This window comes from Lissotriton vulgaris, chromosome 8 (genome assembly GCF_964263255.1).
Source record: "Lissotriton vulgaris chromosome 8, aLisVul1.2, whole genome shotgun sequence".
NCBI lineage: Eukaryota > Metazoa > Chordata > Amphibia > Caudata > Salamandridae > Lissotriton > Lissotriton vulgaris.
The window spans coordinates 1575734586-1575748661 of NC_141696.1; the positions used below are offsets into that span (position 1 = coordinate 1575734586).

The following is a 14076-nucleotide window of genomic DNA, read 5'->3' on the forward strand; positions in this document are numbered from 1 at the left end:
ACTTCAGTGACCACAGGTGTTTTAGATGCACTTAGTGATGCTGCGTGTGTGTGCACAAAAAACTGTAGATGAGTAAGAAGTGAGTTACGTGGAAGTTTTTCACCTTGGGGTTCCGAGTGCCATCATCTACAGCTCGAGCTTTGATCTAATGGTCTGGTCATTCATAATTCAAGAGGCATTAAAAGATCTTCAGCAACTGCAGGAGTTTGAGATGTACTTGTGATGTTGTGTATGTGTGCACATAAAACTGTAGATAAGTAAGAAGTGAGTTACGTGGATGTTTTTCACCTTGGTGTTCCGAGTGACATCATCGACAGCTCGAGCTCTACTCTAGGCCTGGGCGGTGAACTCCACTCCATTCGTGGAGTTTGCAGAGTTTTCTGCACTTCGCACTCCGCAGAGCTCGCAGAGAGCAGAAACTCCGCTTCGTGTAGTGCAGCTGAGTTTTTTTCCCACTCGCGATCACAAATGGTAAGTTTGCAAATGGTAAGTTTGCGAGCGCGAGCTGCTGCTCGGGTAGAATTTCTATCTGAGCAGCAGGAAAACCAGCACAAACTGCAGTTTGCACTGCACTCCACCACTCGCGTAACTTTGCAGAGGTTTTTTGTAACTTCGCGAAGTTTTGCATAGCAAAACTCCGCGAACAACGCCCAGGCCTGCTCTACTCTCAGGTCTTTCTATCCATAATTCAGGAGGCATAAAAGATCTTCAGTGACCGCAAGAGTTTTAGATGCAGTTATTGATGGTGGGTGGGTGGGTGTGTATGTGCCTGTTTGTGTGTGAGGGGTGTGTGTGTGTGGGTGGGTGCGTGCATGCGTGGGTGGGTGGGTGGTTTTGTGTGTGAATGTGTGTGCGTGCTCGTGTAAAACTGTAGATAAGTATGAAGCGAATTGTGTGGATGTTTTTCGCCTTGAGGTTCTGAGTGACATCATCGACCGCTCGAGCTCTACTCTCAGGTCTGTCCATCCATAATTCAGGAGGCATTAACAGATCTACAGGGACCGCAGGAGTTTTAGATGTACTTGTTGATGCGGCATGTGTGCACACGCACAGAATCCTGGTTTGACTAAAGGCGGATTATCATCGCCTGCGTATAATCCACGCGCTGTGTGCACAAACTCTGTTTCATGGGTGACATTAAAGCTCGTTTTTGTCTCCTGCAGGTACAGAACCTTCACCCTGGTGCTCACCTTCCTGCTGTACACCAGCTTCCACCTGTCCCGCAAGCCCATCAGCATTGTAAAGGTAAGGGGGGGCTTTGGGCCTTGGCAAGGGGGCACAGTCTGTTCTTGTACCTCCCTTGGCACATAATGTTAGAATAGATTATATGACAAGCGGGGGTTGTGTGAGGTCCTCAAGGGGCAGTGCCAAGGGAGAGGACTGCCAATTGGTGCGGTACTAAGTGTGAGAAAACGCAATATTTTATAAAATAAACATTTCTGAATACTTTCAAAACACAGAGTGGGTGAGTGTGAGTGCTTTTTTGTCTGTGTGTATATAAAAAACCCTGGTGAAAACCGACAGTCACAAAAGTGACGCAACGGCGGCGTAAAAGAGGCGCAAGGGGCTTGTAAATCTGCCCCTCTATCTTTGTCTCGGTGCTGTCAGGTGAGCAGAACCACCGATCTCCCCAAAACGAGTGGCCAGAGCCAACTTAACATACAAATGAAAATCCTCAGCACACGAAAATAATGTGACAATAATTATCAAAGTGCGGAGTGTGAGCACAAAATTCAACCCAGGAAAGTAAATTCTTGCCCTTTTCCTTTATTCCTTGGATCTTCCAACAGCCGACACATGTTTATTTGGGATTGAACAGATCTAGCGACACCCTGGGGGGGGGACAGAGAATTAGCCCTACGGAGGTGCGAGGCGCTTTGGATCCTCAGGCTGCGCAGCACCGAGATAGGGATAAATGTAGATGCAGGACTTCATTCCTTTCGGGGAGATGAATGCATCGGGCTGCCACACTCTGTGTCTCATTAGTGCTTCCCATGTGTAATTTCCCCTCCAGTGATACACAATAGAGAAAGACCATCCTTGACGTTAAAACTGTATATTTAGAGTGAAGTGTTTGATGTTGTTTTGCCTCGTTTCTGCTGTATGTCATTATTCATTTTGCAATGTGTGTTATGTACCACTCATGTTCCACATTACGCTATATAAATTAGTTTACCCTTAGGAGATGACAGTAGTCAGCCTGTTGACTAGCGAAACGTTATACTCACTAGAGGGCCTTCTTTTGTGTTTTTATACAGGGATATACATAAACAGAGCATAGGTATTTATCGTGCTCTCCCGTGACCACCATTGGGCTACATAGGGTTGAACACTACCCCCAAGACACCACTCGCATCCTCACCTAAGAGATTGGTATTCACAGTTCCCAGACTTGTCTGTTTCTCACAAACGTTTGGATGAGTTTTCCCACAGATTTGTCTCTTATCACATTTTCTGATGCGCTTCTCACTCCATCTTTGCTTTTGGTAAGTTGGATATAAATTTGTATCCTTTGCAACAAATGGGACATTTCATGAAAACATCTTGTTTCAACCCCTTGCGCGTGTTAGAACAGATTTACCGAGAGTTCCTTTTTTCACCTATCACTGGATGAGATTATAGAAACCTTATGTACACCGAATAGTGTATCAGGTGATACATCGCTTATCCCATTTGTGTCTGTGCAGCCTTGATAAAGTCGCGGGACGATTTCCCTTGTAAGCGACAAAACACGTGTGGGCGGTTGGAAGATCCAAGGAATAAAGGAAAAGGGCAAGAATTTACTTTCCTGTGTTGAATTTTGTGCTCACACTCCGCACTTTGATAATTATTGTCACATTATTTTTGTGTACTAATAGAAAAAGAAGGCCTGCACCCTCTTTCAACTTTTACTTGATATTAAGTTGCTCCATAACACTGACAGCGCGAGTCTCGCTCCATAACACTGACAGCACTAGTCTCGCTCCATAACACAGACAGCAGGAGTCTCACTCCATAACACTAACAGCACGAGTCTCGCTCTATAACACTGACAGTGGCTGACAGCACGAGTCTCGCTCCATAACACTGACAGCACGAGTCTCGCTCCATAACACTGACAGCACTAGTCTCGCTCCATAACACAGACAGCAGGAGTCTCACTCCATAACACTAACAGCACGAGTCTCGCTCTATAACACTGACAGTGGCTGACAGCACGAGTCTCGCTCCATAACACTGACAGCACGAGTCTCGCTCCATAACACTGACAGCAAAATTCTCGCTCCTTAACACTGACAGCACGAGTCTCACTCCATACCACTGACAGCACGAGTCTCGCTCCATAACACTGACATCAGGAGTCTCACTCCTTAACACTGACAGCACGAGTCTCACTCCATGACACTAACAGCACGAGTCTCACTCTATAACACTGACAGCAGGAGTCTCACTCCTTGACACTGACAGCACAAGTCTCACTCCATAACACTGACAGCAGGAGTCTCACTCCTTAACACTGACAACACGAGTCTCACTCCATAACACTGACAGCACGAGTCTCACTCCATAACACTGACAGCACGAGTCTCACTCCGTAACTCAGACAGCACGAGTCTCGTCTCCACAACACTGACAGCTTGAGTCTCGTCTCCATAACACTGACAGCAGGAGTCTCGCTTCATAACACAGACAGCACACGTCTCACTCCTTAACACTGACAGCAGGAGTCTCGTCTCCATAGCACTGACAGCTCGAGCCTTGCTCCTTAACACTGACAGCACAAATCTCACTCCCTAACACTGACAGCACGAGTCTCTCTCCATAGCATTGACAGCACGAGTCTCTTCTCCATAGCACTGACAGCAGGAGTCTCGCTCCATAACACTGACTGCACGAGTCTCACTCCATAACATCGACAATACGAGTCTCACTCCATAACACTGAAAGCATGAGTCTCACTCCATAACATCGACAATACGAGTCTCACTCCATAACATCAACAGCATGAGTCTCGCTCCATAACATCAACAGCAGGAGTCTCCCTCCATAACTCTGGCAGCCCGAGTCTCACTCCATAACATCAACAGCACGAGTCTCACTCCATAACATCAACAGCACGAGTCTCATTTCATAACATCAACAGCACGAGTCTCACTCCATAACATCAACAGCACGAGTTTCACTCCATAACATCAACAGCAGGAGTCTCACTCCATAACATCAACAGCACGAGTCTCACTCCATAACATCAACAGCAGGAGTCTCACTCCATAACATCAACAGCAGGAGTCTCCCTCCATAACTCTGGCAGCCCGAGTCTCACTCCATAACTCTGGCAGCCCGAGTCTCACTCCATAACATCAACAGCACGAGTCTCACTCCATAACATCAACAGCACGAGTCTCACTTCATAACATCAACAGCAGGAGTCTCACTTCATAACATCAACAGCACGAGTCTCACTCCATAACATCAACAGCAGGAGTCTCACTCCATAACATCAACAGCAGGAGTCTCACTCCATAACGGGCCACAAATGGGATTATAACACAGTTCCTGGGCAACTGTAAGGGGTCAGCAGTGGCCCCGCCCCCTGTAAGGGGTCAGCAGTGGCCCGCCCCCTTGAAGGCGTCAGCACAGGCCCCGCCCCCAGCCCCCTGGACCGTAAACTCAGGGTAAGGAGGAGGCACAGGGACCGGTGTGCTCCAGCAGGGCTCCGTTCAGGATGTTTGTCCAGAGGAATGTGCAGCGATCGGTGCCCAGGGCCGGATCTTCCGGTTCCTGCTCCTGGCTCAGCTCCTGGATGGGCGGGGTCAAAACATCGAGGTCAAAAAAGAGAAAAGTGCAGCCACGCCCAGGCCAGGCGTGTCCGGAGGCGCTGTCTGTAGCCGTGCTGCACCTGTCGTCATGCCTGTGGGCTGTGTGTGGCCTGTTCCCTGTTTGTGTCCCTTCTCCCTGTCTGTGTCCCTTCTCCCTGACTGTGTCCCTGCTCCCTGTCTGTGTCCCCGCTCCCTGTCTGTGTCCCTGCTCCCTGTCTGTGTAACAGCACCCTGTCTGTGTCCCTGCTCCCTGTCTGTGTAACAGCACCCTGTCTGTGTCCCTGCTCCCTGTCTGTGTCCCTGCTCCCTGTCTGTGTCCCTGCTCCCTGTCTGTGTCCCTGCTCCATGTCTGTGTCCCGGCTCCCTGTCTGTGTAACAGCACCCTGCCTGTGCCCCTGTTCCCTGTCTGTGTCCCTTCTCCCTGTCTGTGTCCCTGCTCCCTGTCTGTGTCCCTGCTCCCTGTCTGTGTAACAGCACCCTGTCTGTGTCACTGCTCCCTGTATGTGTCCCTGCTCCCTGTCTGTGTAACAGCACCCTGTCTGTGTCCCTGCTCCCTCGCTGTGTCCCTGCTCCCTGTCTGTGTCCCTGCACCCTGTCTGTGTCCCTGCTCCCTGTCTGTGTAACAGCACCCTGTCCGTGTCCCTTCTCCCTGTTGGTGTCCCTGCTCCCTGTCTGTGTCCCTGCTCCCTGTCTGTGTCCCTGCTCCTTGCCTGTGTCCCTGCTCCCTGTCTGTGTCCCTTCTCCCTGTCTGTGTCCCTTCTCCCTGTCTGTGTCCCTGCTCCCTGTCTGTGTCCCTGCTCCCTGTCTGTGTCCCTGCTCCCTCGCTGTGTCCCTGCTCCCTGTCTGTGTCCCTGCTCCCTGTCTGTGTAACAGCACCCTGTCTGTGTCCCTGCTCCCTGTCTGTGTAACAGCACCCTGTCTGTGTCCCTGCTCCTTGCCTGTGTCCCTGCTCCCTGTCTGTGTCCCTTCTCCCTGTCTGTGTCCCTTCTCCCTGTCTGTGTCCCTGCTCCCTGTCTGTGTCCCTGCTCCCTGTCGGTGTCCCTGCTCCCTGTCTGTGTAACAGCACCCTGTCTGTGTCCCTGCTCCCTCGCTGTGTCCCTGCTCCATGTCTGTGCACCTGCTCCCTCGCTGTGTCCCTGCTCCATGTCTTTGTCCATGATCCCGACCCTGCCTGTGTGCCTGTCTCCCTTGTTTCACTCTGTATGTGACTGTGTGTTTGTCCCTCTGTGTGTGCGCCTGTATCCTGTCTGCTTGCTTCACCCAGCGAGTGAACCAGGGAAATGAAGAAACTACTCACAGGAGCACAGCAAGAGAATCAGGGAAAGGGAGAAACTACTCACAGGTGCACAGCAAGAGAATGAGAGAAACTACTCACAGGAGCACAGCAAGAGAATCGGGGAAAGGGAGAAACTACTCACAGGTGCACAGCAAGAGAATGAGAGAAACTACTCACAGGTGCAGAGCAAGAGAATGAGAGAAACTACTCACAGGAGCACAGCAAGAGAATCGGGGAAAGGGAGAAACTACTCACAGGAGCACAGCAAGAGAATGAGAGACACTACTCACAGGAGCACAGCAAGAGAATCGGGGAAAGGGAGAAACTACTCACAGGAGCACAGCAAGAGAATGAGAGAAACTACTCACAGGAGCACAGCAAGAGAATCGGGGAAAGGGAGAAACTACTCACAGGTGCACAGCAAGAGAATCGGGGAAAGGGAGAAACTACTCACAGGAGCACAGCAAGAGAATCGGGGAAAGGGAGAAACTACTCACAGGTGCACAGCAAGAGAATCGGGGAAAGGGAGAAACTACTCACAGGTGCACAGCAAGAGAATCGGGGAAAGGGAGAAACTACTCACAGGAGCACAGCAAGAGAATCGGGGAAAGGGAGAAACTACTCACAGGTGCACAGCAAGAGAATCGGGGAAAGGGAGAAACTACACACAGGAGCACAGCATGAGAAACAGGGGTCAGGGAAAGGGAAAGTGAGGTGACAGCGAGAGAGACAGGGAGGAGAAAGGAATATTGTCGGCTTTGGTAGTGAAGATGGGGTCAAAGTGTCGTCTGAATGGTACTGTTTTTAAAGGTCCAGCTACCGCTCTGAATTATTTATAAGGACTGAGATCTGAGCTCCGTCTGCTGCGGCGTCATCTTGGCACATGATACACCTCGACAAGGAAACAGCATGAATGTGCGTACTTGGATATAGCTTTGGCGACGTGGAGTGTGCATTCCGCGTGTGCACGTATTACAAACACAGACTGCTGTGGAGGAAGCATGAGGGGAGTGTTGTTAATCAAGAAGTCCTAGAGCAGGTATTAAACAAGCTGGATTTAATGAAGCTTAGTACCAAATGAGGTTTCAAGTAAATAAGTAAAGATGACAAAAGCCCCACCAGGAGCAGCCTCCCTGGTGCTCAGCCTGCATCCCCCAACTGCCACTCCACACCTCTCCAGACCCCAAGCATGCATGACGTCACACACATCCAACTTTCCAAACAGCACTTACTGTGGCTGAGCAGCAAGGAAGTGACAAGTAAGTTATCACAGGGAGGCGAGGCTGTGAAACAATTATTTACGTTCTCAATATGGCTGTGTAATTGTAATTGTATTTAAATCGTGCCTGACGAGGCGTGGGCTGTTACTAAAAGTAGTTTGGAGCAAACATGGGCGTTACTGAGCAATCAGTGGGTGAGATTGCGCACTCATCAGACGGGCTGTTGGAACTGGCACCTTCAGGCTGGCTGAGGCAATGTCCTAGACAGGCAGGACTGACCACTCCAATCAGGGGTGGGTGATGACACACACTCTATGACCTGATCTCACACTTGGGCAGCTGGGGACTGCGCAGTCAGGCTTTCCACAGAGGCAATGTGGGGGAGGCATTGGCAGAGCACTCACTCAGAATAATTACACTGAGTATCACAAAACAGACGTATCACAAAACAGACACCCATAATAACTAACACAGCATGGACAACTTGTGTTTGTGCCTTAAGCCACACTTGGTAACATTACTAGCAGTACTAGCCCTAACCGTGGTAAAATGACATCAATAGTTTGCACACTTGGGAAAGATTCGCTTTTACCCCCAGATCCCTATGTGGTGCAAAACGTCGCCAAAGCTTGGCCCACACTGGTGATTCTTATAATTCAATACCACACAGCTATAGGGCGCACCCCAGATCAAGCGATATAACAAATATGTTAATAGAAAGTATTATAACACTTTTAAGCAGCACAGTGGGCTCAGTCTGCATGGATAAAACCAATGCCTAACGCAGTATTCTTTTGGCAAGGAATCAACGTGTGAAGCAACACCTCTGGGCGGTGTAATGAATCACCGCTGATCTGCAAGTAGTCACTCTCTCACAGACACACTCACTCAACACTGCCACGCAGTGCAACGGATGTCAGGCAGGCCAGTATGGAACGCACTCGCACACATACGCACACAGCACCATATTGCGGTGCAATTGATAAGCTGCAGAGCCCGTGGCCCAAGCCTCCCTCCATCCTCCAACTCTCCCTAACTACCCTACTGATGTAAATAAATAATTTACTCTCTTAATTTCTATGCAGGTAAGTACTTAATCAATAATAACTCAGATCGGATGAAAAAAGACAGAGTCCGTGGTGTTAGAGTTCTAAGGGTTTTATTCCTTAAAAAGGAATGGTCATGGCCAAGATATCATGTTCTGACCACCACACAGGGTGTCAGAAGGGATAGAGCGCGCTAACCTTTTATTAACAGTACATAGCTTATATACTTATTGTACACCATTGAAAATAGTATAGAAGGCGTAACAGCTGAGAGAAGACAAGATAACAATATACACGTAGTACATGTGCGTAATCAAGAGGCGTGAACTAGAGGTGTGTTCTGGAAACGTCACTGATAGGTGTCACAAAGGGGTGGCACTAACAGAAAATGTGGCAATGTCAGCAGAAATCGGAAGCTTGGATGCGCGCGCAGCTGCATGACGTGTAATTGGAGGGGTGCAGGGGACTTGACATTTACACTGTCGGAAAGAGACAAAAGTCTGGCATGTCAGATCAACTTGTGCTTCTATCATATCTGATATCTGATGTTTAGGAACTAAGCTATCTGGGCAGAAAGGTCTCTAGAGCAGAAGCTATTCTATACTTGCTGTGAGTGCGTGTATAAGCGCCTGGGTGTCTGTATGAGAAGCGTGGGGCATGGGGCCTTCCATGGAAGCATGGCAACAAAGCTATGAATTACTTGCACAGAGACAGGTCGGCCCTTTAGCCCTGTAGCTGAGGAAGGATGTTTACTGAAGCTAGCAGGCAGGAATGTATTTTCGGGGAGGGAAACAGATAACTCGAAGGTTATAGTCAATCTTGGCAGGCAGCAGGCTGAGCCGAGCGCGAGGGGCCGCGCTGAAAGTAAGTCAGAGTTCACGAGTACAGGGGCTGCCTGGGCAGAGATTTCTCGGAGTCAGAAGCCAGAAAAGAGGCTCGGTGGCAGAGATTCAGGGCCTACTTCAGCCAGAGCTGAAAAACGTAGGAGTACACTACAAAAAGACGTTGGCATAGCATACTTAGGAACGGACCATTCGACCCATTCATGGTGGGTCTGAAAGAGGACATGTTAACGTTGGACGCAAATGTATTTGCGTCTTCATAGCTGACACGGGAGGGAAGTTACATGCACTTTAACTCGTACATGGAGACGGTGGGGTACTCGCTAGGGAACACAACTTGACCATAAAATTTAGATTACCTCTGGTAATAAACGCAGCAACTTGACCCGATGACCTTACAGGCTCCACCTCTATCTGCCAGGATGACGTCAATAACAAGACGATTTTGAAGGACAACAACCCGCATAGCAAATTGCTCCTCTGTTAAGTTACCTAAGGCGGAGGCAGTTTCATGTACTACTGCTTCAAGTGTTCTAGTTAATCTACGTATTAATTTACTATTTTGGACAGGTCCTAGAAAGAAAAAGAATCCTTTATTGAAATCAGTGTACTGTTCCCATGCCGTTTCTGTGTAGTCGACAAGTGGAATATCTCTTTTGGGTCTATTCGGTACTAGATTCGTATTTCTATGGTAATCTGGGGGAGCTAGAAAAACAGGTGGCAGAAGGAATGCAATGTAACAGGCACCATCCCAATCTGGAGGCAAACGTATGTAAGCGGTATGACCACAAACAAAATAGGAGTGACTGATAGCTTTGAAAGACGATTTACCATGATCACTGAATTCGACCACAGTAGTGCATTTACTATGACCTACGTGTACTGAACCTTTCTTGCTAACACATAATTCACCTGTGACTGGTAATACTAACATATGGGGCAGAACTGGAGCAGCCTCGGATTCAACAGTAAGGATCATAAGGCTAATTGTGTAATTACCTAATCCATATACTTCATTTTCTAGATCAGTTCCTATTCGAGTGGGAAGTCCCTCTTTATCAGGATAACAGACGTCGAGCAGGACTAAGTTCAAGTTTCCCCAAACCCAGCCCCCATCGAAAACAGCAATATCAGGATCTAAGGAATTAATTATTTTAAACCATGCCCCACAGGAGCCATTGTGAGTGAACGGGTACGGAAAGAGGGGCAGAGCTCCCTTGTAATTCTGGTAGGGAGGGAGTCGGCCACATATCCAGCAGTCGGTAGCATTATTTGTCTGATGGGAGTGGTGTAACATACTAATGAATGTATTGTTGCGCAGCGCAAGTCTGTAAGAGAGTTCATGTGCAGGAAGTTCACTAAAAGTGTGTTCAGCAGAGACATTGTAAACAGATTGTTCACGCCTGAAAATAGGCCAATATATAGGTAGCAGAATGCTGGCAATAATAATTAGAATACTTAGAAAAAACATTATTAACAACGTCACTATACAGTGACTACGCAGTGATTTACAGTATGTACGTTTCTTTGCTTCTCTCTCTCTCTCTCTATCTCGATCTAGGGGATACATGTCAGAAACTATTTAACCGATTCACCTAGGGGAGGACTTAAACAATTAAACTGTCTGACTTTCTAGATCGGAGTTTCATACGATATTGTTCTTGGGGAGTCTTTTCTCGTTCAGACACTGTAAAGTCTTTTCTTTCAACACAGTCTTTGGTGGGGGTGGACGAGTCAGAGTCCTGTTTTAGTCCGTTTTTTAGTTCATTGCAAAGTTTGATGTGACTCGTGTGGACCCACCCCTTTCTCCCCTCTATCTTTACGGCGGTCCTCGTGGTGAGAAGAACGGTCTTCGGGGACTTCCAGCGGGGCTCCAGCGGACTTTTCCGGTCGAAATTCCGGACGAGTACCAGATCCCCAGGACGGACCTCGTGCTGCTTTACATCAGTGTTGTCAGGAAAAGCTGCGGCAACCTGTGAACGACATGATTGGAGTGCAGACATCAAGGAGGCAAGGTAATCTGTCAACATATTGCAATCAACATCAGTGATTTTCTTCGGAATGGGCGTCCCCCACATATTCGGTGGTCTGCCAAAGACCACTTCGTACGGGGATAGCCCTGATCTTGAATGGGCGACCATTCTCATGTAGAATAGTGCCACGGGCAGGGCGATTATCCAGTCGACCCCCTTTTCCTGACAGATCTTTGCAAGGCGAATTTTTAGTGTTTAATTATGCCTTTCTACAAGGCCTGCTGCTTCGGGATGTCGGACACAGTGGAACCTCCACTGATATCCTAGCAAAAGGGAAACCTGTTTCATCAACTCGGACGAGAATGGCTGTCCGTTATCTGAATACACGACATGGGGCAAACCGTACCGTGGGAAGAATTCACGAACCAACTGTCGGGCAGTGGTCGGAGCAGTGTAGTCTGGAACTGGGTATGCTTCGGTCCAGCGGGACAGAGCACAAACAACTACAAGGACATATTTGAATCCTCGACAACTGTTCATCTGGATATAATCCATCTGGAGGACTTCAAAAGGGTGATCGGGAGGATGAAATCCACCTTGTTCTACAGGGACGCTTTTCCCTGGATTGAACTGACAACAGATCATGCAAGTACGCACTTTCTGTTTTGCTGCCGCTCGTAAGTGTTTGTTGTACCAGAGATTCTGTAAACTGTCTAACATCGCTTTCTCTCCTAGATGTGCCGGGCTATGTGCTGTATTTATCATGACTTGAACCATTGAGTCAGGGAGAAACCATATAGATTTTTCCTTCGTTATCCAACCTTGATCTGTCTGAATCCCTCCTAGTTCAGTCCATTTCTTTATTTCATCTGGAGTAGCATGTGTCTGGATATCAATTACGTCTAGGGCGGGATCTCTAACTGTCATACACTTTATCGGTACTATTGTCTTTGTCACATCAGTAATCTGGGTGTGAGTCAGTGCTGTATGTTTTGCTGTCTGGTCTGCCAGGTCGTTACCCTGGGACACAGAATCTGTAACTTTAGTATGTGCTTTACACTTCATGACTGATATGCCCGAAGGCAAATGTATTGCTTCTAACAGTGCTTGGATGAGGGGACCGTGTTGAATCTTGGCCCCATGAGAGGTCAGGAAACCTCGTTCTTGCCAGAGGACTCCGAAGTCGTGTACAACCCCGAAGGCATAACGGGAATCAGTGTATATGTTAACATTTCTGTTCTTGGCTAGAATACAAGCTCGGGTCAGAGCGATGAGCTCTGCTGCTTGAGCAGACAGTGTGTCAATACGATGTGTTTCTTTAACTTCAGTTTCAGTGGTCACGGCATATGCGGCCACTAATTCTCCTGTACTTGTTCTCATGCATGAACCGTCCACATAAAGTGTCAGGTCTGGATTTGTCAATGGAACATCTGTTAAATCTCGTCTAGGCTTTGTTACTGCATTAATGATTTCTATACAATCATGTGGGGCTGGATCTGTCATACTTGTGGGTAACAGTGTTGCTGGGTTCAGGATGCCACAGCGTCTGATTTCTATGTGTGGCTGAAATAGTGTTAATTCATAACCTGTCAGTCGTGCTATAGTCAAGTGTTGAGTCTGGGTTCTGTTTAACAAAACCTCTACAGAATGTGGTACTTGAACTGTTAACTGGTGACCTAAAACAATTGAGTCACTTTGTCTTATTGCTAACGCTGTTGCTGCTACTGACTTTAAGCACGCAGGGAGTGCTTGGGCTACTGAATCCAATGTACTAGAAAAATAAGCACAAGGCTTTTGTGAACCTGCTTGATCTTGGGTGAGGACAGACAACGCTGTACCATCACGTTCTGTAACAAAAAGTGTAAACGGTTTACTGTAACATGGTGTCGCTAAAACTGGTGCTTGGCATAATGCTTTCTTTAAGTCTTCAAAAGCTTGTGTATGTTCCTGAGTCCAAGGGAGGGCAGTCGAAGTCGCTGCCTCCTGTGTCGTTAACTGGATGAGTGGCTTGGCTAGAAATGCATACTGGGGAATCCATTGTCTGCAGTACGAGGTGAGGCCTATGAAGGCCCGCACTTCCTTTTGTGTCTGGGGTTGTGGCATATTTGCAATTAACTGAATGCGATCGGGAGTGAGCTGTCTCCCCACTTTGGACAGCAAGTGACCCAAGTACACAACTTGCTGAACACAGAATTGTAGCTTCGAAGGAGACACCTTGTGTCCCTTGTCGGCCAGAAAGTGTAGAACTGTCAGTGATGCTTTTTCACATTCGGGCTCACTTCGTGCGGTGATCAGCAGATCATCGACGTATTGCAGTAAAGCGGTGTTAACTGGCATTTGAATACAATCTAGTTGTCTTTTCAGTGCTTGACTATAGATGCTGGGGCTTTCTGTGAATCCTTGAGGTGCGCGCGAAAATTTGAAGCTGCGTCCATTTAAACTGAATCCGAAGAGATATTGGCTCTCTGGATCAATAGGCACGCTGAAGAAGGCGTTCTTGAGATCAATTACAGTAAAGAACGTTGCTTCTGAATCAATAGCAGTCAATAGAGAGGAGATATCGGGGACCACAGGATACTGTGGAATAATGCATTTATTCAATTCTCGAAGATCAATCACCAGCCGATATACTGGCGGTGCATTGGGATCAGTACGTTTAAGAATCGGAATGATGGGTGAATTACAGATATTGGAGTCGGTCTCGACGACCACTCCTTGGGCAATGAGCTCTTCAATGATTTTCAGTAAAGCCACTACAGCATCGGGCGGTAACTTGTATTGTCTTATTCTGGGTAATACAACACCTGCCTTGAGTGTAACGCGGTATGGTGTAATGTGCATACAGCCTACATCAGTTGGGCCTTTTGCCCACAAGTAATCTGGTACATTTTTCAATCTGACATCAAATTCACGCAGAACA

General features: G+C 47.9%; 1 protein-coding gene across 1 annotated transcript in view; it reads left to right on the top strand.

Annotated features, from left to right (window-relative positions):
* Nucleotides 1-14076, top strand: part of SLC37A1 (solute carrier family 37 member 1) — a 198728-nt gene that overhangs the window by 52808 nt on the left and 131844 nt on the right. Inside the window, exon 3 of the mRNA XM_086935868.1 lies at nt 1164-1245. Coding sequence (XP_086791994.1) covers nt 1164-1245 — 82 coding nt within the window. The remainder of the gene's footprint in view (nt 1-1163; nt 1246-14076) is intronic.